Raw genomic sequence first — 20,375 nt, 5'->3', positions numbered from 1 at the left:
TATCGCATTCCCAACGCCCCTCCCCCAAGTCCCTCCTCCCTACCTTTTATCTTAGCCTGCTTGGCACACCCTCCTCATTCCTGAAGAAGGGCTTATGCCCGAAACGTTGATTCTCCTGCTCCTTTGATGCTGCCTGACCTGCTGTGCTTTTCCAGCCACACATGCTTCAGCTCTGCATCATATCAGCTGCAGCATGTCCAGTGCAAGGGTTTTCTCTCCTCAATGGTTTGGCTGCTGAGTGTTTTTTTTTTAAATTATAAATTTGAATTGAGTGCTCCTGAATCATGAGGAGCAGCCACTACTGGAGGGCCTCCCATTGGTTCTTAACTGGATGGCGAACCCATTCCCTAACTACGCATTGGACAATTTGGGGTGATCACTGTCATGTGATGTTTCCCCCCACATTGCAAACTTCGGAAGCCCATTTCACCAAGAAATCGGATCCCACAGCCTACTGCAAAAAACCCTGCTGCATGCCTTTCTGGATGTCATTGGAGGAAGATGTGCATCCTATTTCTCCCACTGTAAATGTTGATGACCATCAAATAGTCACCACTGCAGGAACAGGCTTCCCTTTGAATATCAATTATTCGCTGTAAACGAAAAGTATGTGTTTGCTGCCTTTTAAAGTTTAAACCTTAATGTTGCACAGGATAGCATGGTAATTAAGTGAGATGACAAATGCTGTTGCCACCTTTGTGTGTTTGGATCTCAAACATTTTGAGCATCTTTAATCTAGAGGTGGAGGAAATTATAAGTGGCTAGGAACTAATTGGAGAAATGAAGTCATTCTATGAGTGATAGGCACCTTCAACATTTCTTTGAAACAAACAGAGGGCTTGAAACCTGTTTAAAATCCTTTTGGTCTATTGCTGTGACAAAATTATTAAATGCCTTGGAAATGTTATCTGCTATAAGCCAAGTGAGGAACTCTAGGGTGCCATGAAACATTGCTCTCTCTAATTGAACAGTATTGTACTATTTTGATTATTTAACCTGTACAAATTTTATGAATGAAGCACATTTTTGAAAGAAAAGCTTGAAACAATAGTTCCCATCCTTGCTACAGTTCACTACTCACTAGAAGCATCAGAATCTAGTCACAACACACACAGACAGCAGCCCTAATCAGGTCTTGCACTGTGTGCTGAGTTTTAAACAGATTTTGTAAATAACTATGCGGGCGTTTAGGTTTCAGTTCAGGATTCAAGTCCGTTACAGAAGCTGATTCTAGATTGGGCAGCATCCCAATCTTTGTTGTGTTCCTACAGTTTCACACGTGTTATTAGTGTATGACAAAATGATGCTAATTACCTACTCTCCCACTGCACATTTTCATGGTACTCTTGAGCTTCCCAGGACCTTCACCTTATTCTTCCAGCTGACTGAGAGCACAGTGGTGGTATAGTGTGCCTTGTCTCAATAAATCAATTGAAATAGAAACCCATGATCGCAGAATCATTTGAAAGAAAGCATGGCTATTTGGTCAGTTTTGCACATGCCAACCTGCTAACTGTGTGCTCCTATTCTCCTATGCACAGTCATAACCTTTTTACATTTTCCTTCTTTAAGCATCTGTCCACTTTCCTTTTAAAAGTTATTATGGGTTTTGCTTCCATCATTTTTTTGAGAGTGGACTCACCATTCCAGCACTTCAATGCAAAAGAACAGTCTCAGAGACCTTCAGCAGGCTTCTCCCATGGGCTTCAGATCCCAGTATTGGAACAAGAAGGGGTCCTGAGATCACATTTATTAGGCAAGGTGATTGGCATAGTGAGATTCCTGGAGAGGGCCTTCTATTCATCAAATAAAGGAATGTCGACAAGTCCATGATGTTTCTGGCCTAATCACAGCAAAACTTACACCTGCAGACATGTGAACTCTCCAGTCCACGTTAGCCCACTGGAACCTTTGAGTCTCAACAAATCCCCAGGTTCAATTTCATCAGAAAGTTCTGTATGCAACTTCCTCAAAAAATCTACAAGGGGAGATCTAGACCACTCAACAAAATATCACCAGTAGTATTCGTGTGTTTTCCTCAACACACCTTACCATTTATAATAGTGATGTGTTTTCATACTAGTGAAGTATTTTCAAGTTAATTGAACACTCTAATAGGTTTAGTTAACATACAAGTTGATAACTCTCAGTTACTGAACAACATGTAAACACATTCTTAGTCTAGCATACTACAGCTGGGACTCAAGGCTGCTGGTCATGTGGTGTCATCCTGGTCCATGGCTCATTAGTGTACAGCATTCGGTCCTTAAAACAGCACCACGATATCCACTTATGATTTCAATTTTATGAGGGAGCGCTGCTCCAGTCTGGGGCGTCAGTTTTGTCATTTCTTACAGCGTAAGGTGCACTTAGCTGAAAAAGTGAATACACAGCACACATGATAGTAGATCACTTTATCAAACTATCCTTTTACATTTGCACGCTATGGATGATAGTCATCAAAAGCAGGTTTCAGATTAGTATTTTGGATCTGTCAGAATCAGCCATGCATAGCTGATTCTGAGTTTATTTCAACCAAGTTTCAAATGATATCCAATGAAATCTAAAATGTGCGATTTGTACCAGACACCCATTCCAAACTATTCCCAAAAAGTGTTTTCTATTAAGAAAAAGTCATCTGGTTTATCATCAGAAACAAAGCTGTAAATAAAATCACAGAAAGCAGCATTTTCTGTTGTGAATTTGTCAAAAGTGAAGGTTTTAGTGCTGGCAGTGAACCACTTTCGTACTGTTACTGTCCTATATACTCTGTGTGCAAGGATCAACATTCAGAGTAAAGATCTCTCAACAACACCCTATTAACCTGTAATCCCAGAACACCATTACTTCATCAGTGAGAAATTGCCAAATGCAACAACAGCAGCAGAGAGTAGGCACCTTTGTGTTGGATTAGTCCCTGTTGGGGAGTTCCAAATGGATTTCATGCAGGATGTGTCAAACCAGAGAGGAGTTTTCCACCTCGTCAGTTGGGCCTGGATGGAAATCCACATTCCAGGGTGAAAGACAAGTGCACAAACTGATTGCAGCTGTTGGAGAAGTTAGTGACTTATCACCGAGGGCAGCTAGGAATAGGCAACCACGTGGGAAAAACATATTAACAGTAAGTTATAAAATCACACAGGGATGTACAACAGCTGCCATTTTATCATTACTGACAGATTATTGAGCGATGCTTTGTTGTAGATTCCAGGATCAGTTCCCATGTTATACAATATCATCACCAGCATATCAACATTCCAAATGAAACAATGGTTATGTCAACTTACTTACCACCAGTCTTTGAGCTACTCCCCCCGCCTCCCTTGCAGCAATTTTAAGAACAGACCCACATGCTTGTAGGCAGTATATAATCATCACATTCCAGTGGCATTATTATATGGGACTTGAACCCAAATCTCCTGATCCAGACGTAGGGCGACTATCACATCACCACAAGAAATCTCCCACATGGCTATAAACCAACCTGTCCAGAGATGTTATTACCCTCCACTGGAGTAGGTGGGTCTTTAACCCAGGACTTCTGATTCAGAGATAGAGACACTGTGCCACAAAAGTACTTTCCCATAAGGTTTAAGAAGTAATGAGCTGGATGCTTCTTCATTCCAATGATTATAACAAGCTGGACCAGTTTTAAACCAGCTGATCTGATGTATCTAGTTTGATTGTGTCCACTCAATTCTAACTCCTGCTCACAGTTTGCCACACCAGTGGTCTCTTCAGGAAGTAGAAAGTGAGGTCTGCAGATGCTGGAGATCAGAGTCGAGGGTGTGGTGCTGGAAAAGCACAGCCGGTCAGGCAGCATCCGAGAAGCAGGACAGTCAACATTTCGGGCATAAGCCTTTCATCAGGAATGCCAGGTTATTCAAGACCTGGCTTTCAAATCACAGAGGGCCAGGAGTAGGGGACGGCTGTGAAATTTTCAAACAACTGCACCGGAGGCAGGAGATACAACCCCTCTGACCCAACAACATTCTCCCTCCCTCCCCAGAACTCTCTATTTTACTGAAATTGGCTCTTACCATTGAACTGTATATTGCACAGAGGTCATTTGGCCCATCAAACCCATACTTTTATTTTCAGAAAGCACGATCCAATTAGTCACATCAACAATCTTTTCCTATTACCCACACAATTGTTCTCCTTCCAAGTATTTATCCAATACCCATTTCAAAACTATGATTTGAATCGGTTATCAATGAGCCTGGAACTAAGCAAGCAAATTTCTTCTATATCCTTACCAAAGGTTGCATCTCCTTTCTAAGGTGTGGTGTCTAAAGTTGGATATAGTGGTCCAGAGGGGATAATCCAGTGTTTTATCCTGACTCTAATGCTCGGTTGGGAGAAAGTGAGGACTGCAGATGCTGGAGATCAGAGTCAGGAGTGTAGTACTGGAAAAGCACAGCAGGTCAGGCAGCATCCAAGGAACAGGATAATTGACATTCTTGATGAAGGCTTATGCCGGAAACGCCAATTGTCCTGCTCCTCGGATGCTGCCTGACCTGCTGTGCTTTTCCAGCACCCCACTCTCGACTCTAATACTTGTTTGGTCTGATTTCTGCTATCGAGGTGGATAGGCAGAACCAGGGAGTTTTTCAACTTGCTACATCTTCCTCACTAATAAAAATATTGTTTTATGTTTTCACTTTTGAGAGGCAGAGGGAAGGGTACAGTTGTTTTCATTAATTTGAGAGATAGATCATGAGGGTAGGTGTATGACAAGGTGGGCTGGTTGGAAGGTCTGCGTCAATTCTCTGAAACTTTGTCCTATTTGTTTCTACAAACGTTTTAGTGCTGTGAATTAAAAAGAATTCAATTCATTGAAACAAATTCAATACTCAGATATGCACAAAGAAAATTTTACAAGTCGCCACTTATGGCGCCATGTTAGGTACAGAGGTACCTCGGTACAGAATCTTCAGCACACGTTCTTAGGAAAAAAGATTACACAATAAAGAAACAAAAAGTTCTGCATTGCAGTTCGTAGGAATAAATTACAAAATAGAGAAATAAAAAAGTACAGAACAAACGTCCTTCCAACTCAGTTCACACTGGCACCTAGTGTCCAGTCTGCACTAGGCCCTGACTCCAGACTATGCTTGGCTTCACCTTGAGCTTCTCGAGGCCATGAGTGCTCTGGAATCACCACGAGGTCAGAGGTCCATACTGAGGCCACGCTGGGCCGAGAGATTTCCATGCTGGACAGTTAAGAGACCAGCACACCAGGTCTCACCTCTTATATCACCTCACCTCCACTCACTCCCCCGTGGTCACCTATACTGTCCATGCCACATTCAATACCAACTTCTGCCATTTCATGCACCCCATGTCTCCTTTTGACACCCATGCCACCCACTTCCATGGTAACTCAGTACCTATCATGGGCAGACCTCATTGGTCACATGGAGATTAAAAATCTTATAATAATCTAAGAAACTACCATTTGTGAAATCATTCAAAGCACTTAAATCTCAAGTTGTTGATCTCATATAGAAACAAACTTCTGTTCAGATACCACATCAAAGACAGTAATCATTTAATTGAAACATTAAATTGTAAATCAACCTGTAAGCACACCTTGCTGAGATAACTAACTTCTGAAACTCATGCAAGCAGTCATAATGAATACCTCTTGAAGAAATGGTAACAAAAACGTCTATTGAAACAGTGCAAAACATTCTTTTTCTGACTTACACATGTCTGTCAATAAAGTCAGTCCAGTACATGGTTTGCTTTCAACAGACAGTAGGAGAGTAGGAATAAGTGAGTCTTTTCTGTTCTGGCAGGATGTCACAAATGATTGGTGATGAAGCTTCAACTCTTTAAAATGTATATAAATAATTTAGATGAAGGGTCTGAAGGTATGATGGTTAAATTTGCTAGCATTATAACATAAAGAGAAGTAGGAAAGTGAGTTGTGGAAAGGACACAAGTTGCCTAGAAAGAGATATGGTTAGGGCAAAGGTCTGTCAACTAGAATACAATGTGAGAAAGTGTAAAATTGTCAGTTTTGGCAGAAACAATAAAAAAGCAGCATATTACCTAAATGCTGAGAGTTTGCAGAGCGCTGAGGTACAGAGATATCTGGGTGTCCTTGTGCATGATTCACAGAAGGTTTGTATGCAGATACAGCAAGTAATCAGGAAAGCTAATAAATGTTATGGCTTATTGTGAGAGGAATCGGATGTAACAGAAGGGAGGTTATACTTCTCTTATACAGGGCCTTCATGAGACTGACTCTGGAGTACTGTGTACATTACTGGTCACCACTGCAAACTCTTAGGTCATCTCTTAACCTTCTCTGCTCCAAGAAAAACAGTTGCAATTTTTCAAATATCTCCACATAAATTTATAATTCCTGAGTAACTTTCTTTGCATCTTTTCCTTACCTTCATATCTTTGCTCATAGACAAAGCTTGGATTTTCCACAATTCTTTCGAAGTCTTACTAATAAAGTTCCGTCATAATCTCTTTGCTTACATTCCATTCCTTTAGTTAGAAATTCAAATAATCCATTTGCTTTATTAACAATTTTGTCAACTTGCCCTGCTGGCTTGAAGGATTTATGCAAATAAGTATCACAGTCTCTCTTCTCATACATATTAAAGATCGAGCCAGTTATAGTTTATAGCAAAAGTGAACACTTCACATGTCTCCGTTTGACATGTACTTATCCGTTTCACTATCCTGTCTATGTCATCATCAATCCAACTGATGACTTTGTCAAGTATGTATCATCTACAAACTTTATAATGTTGCTCCTTACACCAAATTGAGAACACTAGTGTGTCTGACCCCCACCCAAGTTTGAAAAACACTGTTTCCTGGTTGGGGGGAGGGAGGAGGGGGGGAGAGAAGGTGGGGGTCACAATAGATAAATAGAGAGGAGAATCCAAAGTACCTTGCAATTTGAGAACTAATAAAGGGTTTTACTGATTTATTTTTATGGTAAAGATTTTATTAAAATCTACAATGAATCTCAAGCTGTAAGTAGTTTTTAGGTAGAGAGAGAGCTTTTACAGAATGATAAGAAGCCCTTCAGCCCATTGTGTCCATGTTGGTCACCAAACATCCATCTCGTCTAATCCCATTTTCCAGCAATTAGCCAGTAGACTTGTAGGCGATGGCACTTCAAGTGGATTAAGCAGTTCTTCATGTTTTGAGGGTTTTCCCTTCCACCATCCTTTCAGGCAGTAAATTCCAGACATGCACAACATCCTAGGTGAAAGATTTTTTGCTTCAAATCCCTTCTGAATCTCCTGGCCCTTTCCTTAGAACTATGCCCCCGAATATTTCCCTGTCTATGTCCCTCAAAACTTTGCACATCTCACTCGAATTCTCCCTCAGCCTTCTCTTCTCTAAGGTAAATACTCCAGCTATCTAATCTGTCCTCATCACTGAATCCCTCCAGCCCAGGCAACTTGCTGGTGAGTCTCTTCTGCACCTACATTCTTCCCACAGTGTGGCATCTAGAATTGCTCCTAAACATAAGAATCACAATACTTTATGAGGTGCTGTTTGGTTCTTGTCTTTAATTCATAAGTCATGTCATTTGTGGAGCCTTGTTGTCTACATTAGCTGTCAAAGTAGTCCACAGAAAACAGTACCTACATTCCTAAACTAGTCTGTCCTGAAGAAGGGTTACTGGACTTGAAACTTTAACTCTGCTTTCTCTCGACAGATGCTGCCAGACCCACTCAGTATTTCCAGAAATTTATGCTTTTGTTCATAAAAACATTCATTGTTGACATGGAAGGTGTTTCATAAATGTAAGCCTTTGACTGGGAAAGCACAAATCCCAGGTCAGGAGGAAAGTAAACTGGCTTGTTATTCTTTCAACATTGTGCAACTACATAACGTCCCTCAGGTTGAAGAATGTCTTAGAATATTTAGAAACCGCAAATGCAGGTTGCAGAGAGGAGAGGGGAAATATGCAAGCAGTGAGGGCAACTAAACTTTATTTTATGCAAATTAATATTTTCAGGATCTTGAAAGGAAATAAATAGCAATTAGGGTAAAGAGCTCAAATCACATGATGGCTTAGAGATCAGCTGATGAATTTCTGTGGAAAGTATTATCAGTTACCTGCGTTGCAACACCTCATTATCTCAGTGATTTGGCTTTGTATGGTCTATCATGCATTGTTACACTAAGATTATCACATTCTGTTTTGTCCAATAAATCAATCAACACTTGCTGAAAGAAACCAGTTATGCAGAAACTATAACAACCACATTCAAAAAACTGAAACGGCTTTAATTCTTTTTTTAAAATAAAAGATCTTTGGAAGGATACAGATAGACAATACATCAAATTAATTAGATATTAAAGTATCTTCACAACTGATGAGAGTGTGCAGGTAATTTCAAGTTTCCCAGGTAAAGAGGGGTCTGGTGAAATGTAACACTAAAGGAGCAAATGGAGTAGAGGTGAGGTGCTGACATTATGCTGTTGTATAAAAATAGCAATGTGAGAGAAAGAGGAAATAAAACATTTTGATACCTAATGAAACAAAGAAGACTTTAAAACAGGAATGCTTAAGCAGCAAAGCAAGTGTTCGGGCCAACCTACCCCAAATATTATTTTGTATTATAGTGGCATTGCAGACGTTTCTATGAAATCACAGCACCCTTCACTGATAGCAACTGCTCTACTGGATAGTTGGAAGGAGTTGGAAATAAATGGCATGACAAAACAAACTTTCTATCTCACATTTCATGTAATACTATGATTCAGAATTGGGCTTATTCAGAGCTGGTGTTAACTGATTTCATCTGAAGAAAGTTATGCTATAAAATTCACCTTAACTACTGTCACCTTTTTATGTCATTGTGTTAGGTCAATATACCTCAAAGAGATTTTTTTCCGTGAAATTCCTGCCTAATGCTACTGTACATCACAACAATGCATTCTTCTTCCTCCTCCTCACACCCCATGTGCACCCAGTTTTCTCTCCTCTGCTGGATACAGTGGTTTGAGCTGGGATTCAGTCCAGCCGCCATCTCAGCCCAGTGGTTATTCCTCAGATGCAAGAAGATGTTCCAGTTGATGAAGTAAACACAAGATGGTATGATAACCAAGAGTTGCTGTCACTTCATATCAACATGTATACACACTGTCTAATATGGGGTGATGTGACAATGGCAATGTGTGAGAGCCTTACCTGGATTTGCTCCTCCTTTAGTCTGCAGTCAATTGTGACACATATCCTGGCTATAATCAGGTAATGGGGCAGAAAGCAAAAAATTGAATCTGGGACTTTCTGGGCCTGTCTGACTCAATTCTACACTAAGCGAAAGTGGGTACTGTAGATATTGGAGACCAGAGACAAGATTAGAGTGGTGCTGGAAAAGCACAGCAGGTCAGGCAGCATCTGAGGAGCAGGACAATCGATGTTTCAGGCAGGAGTCCTTCATCATGAAGGGCTTATGCCCAAAACGTCGATTCTCCTGCTCCTCGGATGCTGCCTGACCTGCTGTGCTTTTCCAGCACCACTCTAATCTTGTCTCAGTTCTACACCAGTCAGTGCACTTAGAAAGAATACTGTTGCACACCAGTGGATGCTACATATGTAGCTTCTAATCCTGTGTGGACAGTTAAAATAGGCCAATGTTTGTTAAAACTGATCATTAGTTCCCAATTATCACCTTCAGTTGAGATTGTGAATGCTCAAATACCTTTCCTCGTTTAATTCTTGCTATGCTCGAGCACACGAACAGATGGTGATGATCATTTACATAGACAGCCGGCCAAAACGGTATCATTGGAAATAGGTTCTACTAAGTGTGTTTTTAATGAAACACAAATGACAAAGTCACAGAAAGTTAGTCGCTGTAATTATTACAGTCCATCAGCATCAAAATTAGAGACAAAAAAAACTGCAGATGTTGGAATCCAAGGTAGACAAGCAAGAGGCTGAAAGAACACAACAAGCCAGGCAGCATCTGGGGGTGGAGAAGTTTTCAGGACTGAAGAAGGGTTATACCCGAAACGTTAACTTCTCTACCTCCTGATGCTGCCTGGCTTGCTGTGTTCTTCCAGCCTCCTGCTTATCTACCATCAGTATCAAAGGGCAACATCAATGAGGTACCAAGTTAAATTAGTAACCTATTGAATCCTATAGAGGGCATAGGTTTAAGGTGAGCGGGAAAAGACATTAAAGGGACCAGAAGGGCAACTTTTTCACACAGAGCGTGATGCGTGTATGGAATGAGCTTTCAGAGGAAGTGGTGGAGGCTGGTAAAATTACAGCAGATAAAAGGCATCCGGATGGGTATATGAATAGGAAGGGATACGGGCCAAATGGGACTAGATTAATTTAGGATATCTGGTTGGCATGGACAAGTTAGACCGTAGAGTTTGTTTCCATGCTGTACAGATCTATGACTCTATAATTCATATAAACTGTCTCAATATCAAACTTAAAAGAATACCTCTCTATTGTAATAAATATTTCAATTTCACTTACAAGCCTCTCCTTGACACTGACAGTCTATGGGTTTTTCTCATCTGTGCACCACGAGTTCAACAATGACACGGATAGTAAAATTCTTACTTTTTTCATTCAGCCATTAACCCAGCTGAAACAAATGGCTGTTTGGTGGCATTTAACTGGCAGACATAACATTTACACAGATATTAATTACTCATTAAAACAATTAAATCTGCTATGGTCAATTAGTACCTAATTACAGACAGGTTTTGTGTTGTAGGTATCTTTAATCAACCAGTTTAGACCATCACATGACACACCTCATGAGCACGAGAGACTTGGCCCAGACATAGGGACATACTAACACTGTCATGTTACCACAGCCACCTCCTCCCCTCTCCAAATTACGTGTTGTAGCCTTGTGTATGGTCTTTGCGGAGAACAATCCTTTCACACCACTCGCAGAACTCAAACAAGCAGTGAAGAGGAAAACACGGCATTGAGCTCACTAGTCTGGCCACTTTAAGATGGTTTTAATGGCTACCAAAATGCTGAGATTCCTGTTCAATCTGTCAACTGGCATAATACTTGATAACTGATTGGTCACACTCACAGTCAGACACCGGCTCCTCTCCTTCTTGCTCCTGTTTACTTTGGATGATTGAGCTGCTTGCAGTTGAGTCGTTGTCCTCAGCCTCAGAAACTGACTCTAAAATTGGAGCCGGAGTCCCCGCCCCCAGGTCATCAGAAGCAGTGATCACTGACGAGGCACTGCCGAGGATGGGGGTTGCATCACTGGCATGTGATACAGTTGCAAGAGAGGTCCTTCTGGGTCGTAACGATGTCCTGCGCAGAATCCGAGGAGAAAGCTTTTTGAACTGGAAAATAAAGGTTTAAGTTGTACCAGCGTGTAGATTTATACGCATACACATACAATGTGTTGAGGCCACATAGGGCACTCATTGCCAGTTGAGAGAAGAGATTTTGATCTAATTATTGTGCAATGAAATTAAAATTCAACTCTAAAATGTTAAAAGAGAGCAAGTTGCTTCCATCTTGAACAGCAAAGTATATTATGCATTTACCTGCACAGTTCAGGGAAGCCAGAGGAACATTTTCAGTCCATCCTTGCAGAGAATATGTGGTGGATAATTTTTACTATGTATAAACATTATTTTAAAAATGCATCATGGAAAGGACATGCAAAAAGTAAAAAAAGTAAGTACATAAACAATTTCTTGGGACTTCTTCATGGTGGTTCAATGAATTGAGTTGCAAACTGATCCAAGGGAAATGTTTTTCACAAGCATTGCTATCAAACAGGTGACTGTGTTAGGTTTGATAACTCACTTGGTATTTCACTGAGAGGTTGCTCTAACTTTACACAGGTCTTGAACCTTCAATGTTCATGTTGAAACAGTGAAACAGCAAGTCTGAGCTATATTTAGCGACTGGTTGTTACAAAAGTACCTTCTGCATAACTGTGTTGTGTTTTTTACAGTTCTTTCCTGGTTGAGATATGACTGACAAACATGGCACCAGTGTAAACAGCTTGGTTCCCAGTGCCAGCATTAACAAGGGGACTGATATTTTGACTGGGACAACACATCTATCCTGGGACAGGCTAAGCAAAGACATGCCAGAGAATTCTTAGAGGCCTGGCCCTCCAACCACAACGCCATAAACAAACACATAGATCTAGATACCATCTATCAACCCCTCAGAAAACGAACAGGAAATGACATCACCACAAACCCCAGGAACCCCATCCAGGACAAACATGTAAATAAAAAGCAGGAGACAACAGCTTTGCTTCACTTGGAGGTCGCCACTGATGATGCTACCTAGCCAGGTAATGAAACGTCTGGATATCAAACCTACAGCTCAGCGAGCAAACCTACACCCTGAACCTCAACCTGAGCTACAAACCTTCACAAACCTTGCAAGGGGACTGATGTAATGCTACTTTTTAGGTGCTATGGGGAAAGGCTGAATGTTTTACCTTGGGCTGTGTTACGAACTGTTCCCACCTTGTTTCTATGGACTTATCTTTATTGATTTTCCTGGGTGTATTTTTCATTCCACCTGGATCTCTGTGCAAAGAAAAGAGGAAATAAAGTTTACTCAGGAGCTGAGGTGTTTCTGAGTGAAGCAAGACACAGTTTGTAACAATGCACAGTGTATTTAAAAACATACACCAAGTCCTCACTTAAAGTTGTGCTTGCATTCCTGAAAATCACAACTCTACATGAATTATGTTTTCCCATAGAAATCAATGTTAAAGCTTGAGTTAGCTTTCTTTAGAATTTTATCATCCAGACAAAAAAACGCATAAGTTGAAATATTGCACTATATGTTCTCAACACTGCATTCCTGGGTGAGAAAACAAAAGATAAAATGCAGCACTAACTATAACAATAATAGAAGATTCAGAAAAAAATACTAGTCACCCTCATTGTACAGTCCGGGAATATATCAGGAGGGGTGTGTGTGTGTGCTCTATTTGGGGCCAGGGCCACTGTGTTTGGATTGAGGGTTGGGGGGCCTAGCCAGGAGCAGTACTGAACCTTGTGACTTCTGTTCTTGTCCCTGTTAGATTGGTTTAGCAGCAGCACGATTCCCACAATTCCTTGCTCTGGCTGATTTCTGCCGCTACGGATGGAATCCAGGACTTTGGGTCAAATTCTGGAGTGGAGTCAGCAGTGAACAGAAGGACAGAGCTGAAGCCTCAGGTAAGCACAGAGGCAGAAAGTGAGGCCAATGACACAGAAAGTTGAAACTTTATTGCTGGAACAGCACAGCAGGTCAGGCAGCATCCAGGGAACAGGAGATTCGACGTTTCGGGCACAGGCCCCCGTGCCCGAAACGCCGAATCTCCTGTTCCCTGGATGCTGCCTGACCTGCTGTGCTGTTCCAGCAATAAAGTTTCAACTTTGATCTCCAGCATCTGCAGACCTCACTTTCTCCTCAATGACACAGAAACACTGGCAAACAAAATCGTGACAAAGCAAAACCCAGAAATGAGGCTGGAATGGTAGAACAGATCAAGCACAGCAAGTCTGCAAAGCAACGTTAAAGTAAACTGACAACTTCAAATAGTCATACTAACCCTACATTATTAACGAAAAGTTGAAACAACGTTAAGTGGGGAGATATTGTGAATATTAAGCTTCTGCAATCACCTTCATACACAGTACAATGAGGGTCAAACAGCCAAGTGTTCCCTGTAGCCTGGAAGATGGTTTTGCCCACATTGAGGTGAGAATCTCTGGCTGTATTTTGACCTCCATTGCAAGGTTTCTATCGAATTCCTGATGCTTCATTTTCACTTATACAGAGAATAGGAGATTTTATCTGAGGGCATATATCTGACTGAGGATACATACTGTGCCTCATGAAAATGGCATATCCAGATATAAACAGAATATCTTCTCAAGTTTCAAATGAAGAAGACAATCACTTTCCCTTGGTTCTTATGAGCTGCTGATTCATTAGCTTTGTCCTTTGTGCAAAACTCATTTGACATTATTTTGCACATCCATCTTCAATTAACTTACAAATGATTTGAGGTCTGTTCTGTTTCAATTTATAAAGTGTTCTAGATTTCATATTTTGATGTGAATTTGTAAATAGGCCAGTGTACTTTAATGTAACGATCAGTAGAGGCTGGGAAATGAGCTAATGTTCTTCAGGTCAAGACTAACATATTACATCTACAGCACAGGAATAGACCATTCAGCCCAAATCATCCATACTGGTATTTATGCTCCATTTGAGCTTTCTCTCATCTTCATCTAACCCCATCAGCATAACTATACATCTCTTCTTAAAATATTTATCTATCCTGCTCTTCAATGGATCAACACTTATCATTTTACCTATTTGTTTCTGTAGTGAGTTCCACACTCTATTTCCTCTCTGGGTAAAAGAGACTCTTCCTCAAGAGACCTTCTGATTTACTAGAGACTACTCTTCTCGAGTTCCGAACTACATTTTCCCTACATCTACCCAATCAAACCCTTTCAAAAGCATAAAGACCTCTAGCAGGTTACCACTCAATTTTCTTTTTTGTCCTTCCTCAGTGCTACACATCCTTTTTCATGAGTTCTGGATTTGTCCACAGAATGGCACATGTTGAAGCCTTTACCAGTCACTGAGGGAGTAAACCGGGTTTAAGTCAACGTAACAAATAGGACACAACACGTGTTGCATGTAACAACTTTTGTCATTTCTGCAGTCTTGAGGAGTCTGTTTTCTGCCTTTGTGTAGATTAGATGAGGTTGCACTACTTGAGAGAGTAGTCCTTAAGCATGGCATTCCACAACAGGAGATCTGCTGGCAGTAGCTACCACAACAGCAGCAGCTATACCACCTCAACATTTGGTTCCACTTCAGACTCACGTATCCAATCTGTGGTTACCTGGTGTGGAAAGGGGCGGATAGATCAGAAGAGCAGCCCATTAGCAGTGCCTTGGCCTAGCCAAAGTGTCCTTTAACAGATCCAGGCAGCAGGCAGTTGAGGGGGCCATTTGACGTTGACTGGGAGGATAGTTGAGCAGGAAACCTCACAATCTTTGAACATCTTGGATGAGCACTTGAAATGTCATAGGATTCAAGGCAATGGGCCAAGTGCAGGAAACTGGGGCCAGAGTAGACCTAGAGCAGTTTTCTCTCCGTGCAGACTCAATGGGCCAGAGGGCCTTTTCTGTACTGTACAATTCTATGATACCTCTTGTTTGAGGTTCCATCTGTTCTGGGTGTCATTGCTGAGGGAGCACTAGGTGTCTGCCTTTAAGTATGTACCGCAAGGCCAGAGCACATCAACCTTCCCCCACCCCCCAAAAATACTATTTTCATTTAACCTGTAAGGGATTGTTGGTTATTTAATTTGGGTATGAGAGATGTATGGTATTCTAACTGTTGTTTAGGGAGGAGACAGATTTGTGTTGCATTCTAACAATAAATCTAGTATTAAGTAAAAAAATTGGAGTCTGGTTTCCTACTTACCTTCTGGCTTCAAAATTAAAGATGTGCATGCTGTTCCTGTGCTGTGCCAAACACTGTGCAACCATTAACTATGGTGCCACTCCTCTTAATGATAACCAAATATCGTGTACTTAATAGCTAGTGATGAGTCACAACTAAATTTGGAATGACTGCAAGTTCCATTACTTCCAAAAACATGTCTGGATTGGAGATGAAGGGTTTTGCATTACAGTACATAAGAACTGAAGGTCAGAGAGAAAATGGTGACCGTGTGAAATGGATTTACAAGGAATGAAGCCCAATTTGTTCCCCACCTGATAGCATAAATATACAATGTGCAGCCAGGATATGAATAGTAAGCAGGAACAGGAACTCAAATTGTGTCTTCCACCCATGCTATCTTTGAAACATTTGAGGCTTAACTGCAGCACCTTAACTTGTATTCAATTACAGCAAGGTTACTGTAGCTAAGCAAGTGACTCAATGCTGTCCTGCATTATCAGTGGACTACAGCTGAAAGCTTCAGTTACACTGGCGTTTTCTAAATCTATAAGGAACAAACACGCAGTGCAGGAGTTAATATCTGATGCTATGGTAAGTGTTACCTGGCACTCCAGCAGGTTGTAACAGTGCCCATTGTGCTTGGCGGTTCTACAGTTACAGTCTCAAGTAGCCAGGTCAAGGCACAAAGTTGTCGGAAGAGTGGTTCCCTATAGGAATGCAAACATGAAACTTAGAGCAGCAGAGTCTTCAGACATTACAGTTGAAAAACATTAAGTCTACTCAGATGAGATTATCCTCTTTCCCTAAAGTTCTGACCCTTGCTCCAAAGGGCATCAGTTGTCCACTGGGTGAGTGACTATTCCTTACAGTTATAGAGTTATACAGCACGGAAACAGACCCTTCGGTCTAACTCATCCATGCTAACCAGATATCCTAAATTAATCTACTCTCATTTGCTAGCATTTGGCCCATTCCCTCTAAACCTTTCCCATTAATATAACCATCCTGATGCCTTTTAAATGTTGTAATTGTACCAACCTCCACCACTTCATCTGGCAGCTCATTCCACACACACACCACCCTCTGCATGAAAAAGCTGCCCCTCAAGTCCCTTTTATATCTTTCTCCTCTCACTTTAAACCTATGTCCTCTAGTTTTAAACTCCCCTACCCTGGGGAAATGACCTTGGCTATTCACCTTATCCATGCCCCTCATGATTTTATAAATCTCTGTAAGGTCACCCCTTAGCCTCTGACACTCCAGAGAAAAAGCCCCAGCCTACTCAGACTCTCTCTGTAGCTCAAACTCTTCAACCCTGGCAACATCCTTGTAAATCTTTTCTGAACCCTTTCAAGTTTAACAACATCATTCCTATAGAACAAGAGTCCAGTGTTGGGCTCTTGTACTGAGAGGAACCAAGGCTGACTGACTCAATCCCCACCTGAAGTGCCTCCAAATGAACACTGCAGCAGCGATCACCATGTAATGATCAGACACATGGATGTAATTTTCTTTCTCCTTCTGAGTTCACAGATACTGAGGGCAATCAACTGTAGCGTTATTGCTGCTATCTGGTTTAGAATAGTCTCCTAACAAAGGACCTGTCCTTCCATCAGCTGTAGGGCTTCGTTCTACTTTTTGTTGGGGCAATTCCCAAGGTGTGCACCAACTGGGAAACAATGGATTTTCAATTCATCAATGAATTATAAAAAATATTTGCTTCTTCGCCTGAGCAGAGTTTGAAATCTTGACTTGAACACTTTTGCCCTCTGTCTTTTTCTCCTTTGCAGGATTTCTCTCTCTTTCAAGGCAATAGTCCAGGTAAATACTGCATGTGGAGAATTATTATTTATGAATTTTACGATTTTCTACTATTGCCCTTAGACCACTTTTAAATCTTGCCCCTCTCACCTTAAACCTATGCCCTTTAGTTTTGGATTTCCCTACCTTGGGAAAAAGACCTTGGCCATTCACCCAAAACATGCCCCTCATGACTTTATAAACCTCTTGATGCAATGGGAGTGGCTATCAGAGAATTTGGGCATGAATGTCCAGTTTTGAATAGAGTGAGATCAGTGCGCTTGATTCCCCATCTGCATTCCATTCCCATGGAAGGTTTCACACTTAGCACCAATCATAAAATCTCTACAAAAAAATGCAAGGATTTAAATTACTCATGGCAACGACCTACTACTGAATTTGTAACAATAACTTCAGATTGCACTGTTCTAAATAGGACAATAGAGAAGCAGACTTGGTTAAAACATTGAGAAGTAAGTCCTTCACAACCAGTAATGTTTCTGGATGGAAGTGGCTACTCATGAGTGAAACATCACTGCATTGCTAGGTTACGCCTAGCATTCCTGATGAAAGGCTTATACCCGAAACATCGATTCTCCTGCTCCTCAGATGCTACCTGACCTGCTGTCCTTTTCCAGCACCACTCTAATCTAGACTCTGATCTCCAGCATCTGCAGTCTTCATTTTCTCCTAGATTATGTTGTCAGTTACCTAATATTCAAGCACCTTCAACCTGACCAGATGAAATCATTTGCTTCTCCAAAAGAAATTACGGAAGAAATTCAGATAAATGACCACTTAATGAATTTTCAGTACAATTATGAAAATCACCTGTCAAGTGATTAGAGCTGATTGTTGAAGGGAAGGCAGAAACCACGGTGTAATTATAGCCCTAATGGAAGGATTTATGTGTCAGATTACTTAAGATAGAGAAGAAAAATCAGTCAAATCAGAAAATTTCATATATTCTTTCAAACATGCAGCTAGAATAAAAATATCCTTAGATGATATTTTTTAACATTTCTATGTTGTCAGAAACCAGGTATGAAAGACATGATGATATTTGGATAGATTGCTGAACATGAGCTGCATTGATAAATCATCACTTAAATGCACAGAAAGAGAATGTATCACTTGTGAGGAATCCTAAGCACAATTATAGTGAACGTAATAGCAGTCCTGGTGCATATCAAATATAAAAGAAACCTTTACTCTCCTCATGAATCTTAGCAGAACACAATATTTTAAAATGCTTGTATTATTTTTAATTAACATACTTTGCTACAAAGCATTTTGTGCTTGCATTGAGATTTTGTGGATCTTTTTCTCTGTCCTTTATACTTAGGAGTGAAATGCGCAGGATTTTTCTTGCATATTTTTAATATATTTTTCTCAGCAATAAATAAACTATTACAATACAACATTTGTCACATTCCAAAGTATTTAGTAGACTGTAAAGGATTTTGGAAATCCATCTCATGAAAGATACAACAGTAATTAAGTTGCTTGTTTCTTTTCAGGAGATTGGGAGGCACAATTAATCGTGAAAACAGGAAGTTTCAAAATACCATAGACATGTTAAGCATACGTAAAACTGTAGAAGATGGGGTTCAAGTTGAGGAAATGTGAAGACTTTGGATACAAAACAGAGAAATCAGGAGTCTGTTCCTAATGGTGAGTGACTAGGTGCTATGGGAGAGCAAGGTTTCAGTGTCGATTATACAAAGGCCAGCCGACAGGCACTAAAGTAATTACAAAGTCTCATGGATCACTATCTTAAGAGGTGCTCGAATATTACTATAAGATTGGTTCCCCTGTAATGGGATTCATTGGATGATATATTCCTCATAACTTTCTTAAGTGATGAGTGAAAAATAGTTATCCAAGCACATCCATTTGGAATTATACTCACATGTCCTTTTCCGTCAATCTGGTTGACACAAGGCTACAATGTACTGGGGTGTAAGGTCGTGCATCTCGAATCTTTCTTTTACTGGAAGCCCTTCGGGGGTTGACTTTTAGTGCATTTGACCGTGGTGAGAAGATTGGTTCCGTTACAAAAATCCTAAGCAAAATACCATGACAAGAAAATATCATCACCAAGCACATATCAGCACAATTGAGGCTTTTCATTAATTTGGGAGTGCAACATGATTGAAAGTTGCACATACTGACGTTTTTCTGACATGAACAATGATATACGTTACAGATGCAGAATTTATGGGAATTTGTTTCAGTGTTGAGGGCACATCACGCTGCACCTCAGCATGTGCAAGGATGTTGTGCGTATGAGTTGGTAATACCAAAAAATGACTGCTCTTGGTGGCAGAAAGACAATGTCTAATTTCATACAATCATAGAATCCCTACAGTGTGGAAACGGGCTCTTCACCCCAACAAGTCCACACCGACCCTCCGAAGAGTAACCCACCCAGACCCATTCCCCCACATTTACACCTCACTAATGCACCTAACCTACACATCCCTGAATACTATGGGTTAATTTAGCATGTCCAATTCACCCAACCTGCACATCTTTGGACTGTGGGAGGAAACCAGAGCAGCCAGAGGAAACCCACGCAGACACAGGGAGAACATGCAAACTCCACATAGACAGTCACCTGAGGATGGAATCAAACCTGGGTCCCTGGAGCTGTGAGGCAGCAGTGCTAACCACTAAACCACCATGCCACCCCGGTGGCAGTTTGTTTGCAACATATGTACATTTTAAGTCTACAAGGTTTCAAGTTGCATAGCACATAGATAAAACGCTAAAATCAAAGTAATATTTACAGAATTACACTTAAAAAAATCTCATAACTAGAAGGCTCTTCTGGACATCCTGAGATCACAAAAAGTATTATATAAAGAAAATGCCATCATCTTCTATCCACCCAACGCCAGGAAAGAGTCACTTCCTGCATAGGAATTGTTTGAGATCACTGTTAATGCTTTAGAGAGGTTATCCAGAACACATAGAAGCAGATGTAGGCCATTCAGCCCTTTAAGCCTGCTATGCTATTCAATGAGATTATAGCTGACGTAATAAGTCTCAATTTCACTTTCCTGTCTTTTCCCCCATAACCCTTGATTCTATTATTAATTAAAAATCTATCCATTTCAGCCTCGAATATACA

The 20,375-nt window shown here is 40.8% G+C and overlaps 1 protein-coding gene across 7 annotated transcripts in view; it reads right to left on the bottom strand.

Moving 5' to 3' along the window:
• The window catches only part of LOC122562755 (coiled-coil domain-containing protein 60-like), a 110,529-nt gene that overhangs the window by 14,804 nt on the left and 75,350 nt on the right, over positions 1-20,375 (bottom strand). For 6 of the 7 annotated variants that reach the window (XM_043715897.1, XM_043715900.1, XM_043715895.1 and 3 more), the window contains 4 exons: positions 19,152-19,304; positions 16,042-16,146; positions 12,453-12,543; positions 11,064-11,328 (listed from right to left, as the gene is read on the bottom strand). In XM_043715897.1, coding sequence (XP_043571832.1) covers positions 11,064-11,328; positions 12,453-12,543; positions 16,042-16,146; positions 19,152-19,304 — 614 coding nt within the window. The remainder of the gene's footprint in view (positions 1-11,063; positions 11,329-12,452; positions 12,544-16,041; positions 16,147-19,151; positions 19,305-20,375) is intronic. The other variant, XM_043715899.1, reaches the window with a different exon arrangement.

Source organism: Chiloscyllium plagiosum, chromosome 25, assembly GCF_004010195.1.
Source record: "Chiloscyllium plagiosum isolate BGI_BamShark_2017 chromosome 25, ASM401019v2, whole genome shotgun sequence".
Lineage (NCBI taxonomy): Eukaryota > Metazoa > Chordata > Chondrichthyes > Orectolobiformes > Hemiscylliidae > Chiloscyllium > Chiloscyllium plagiosum.
Note: the sequence above shows the minus strand (reverse complement) of the source record. Positions and strands in the feature narration are given on the sequence as shown.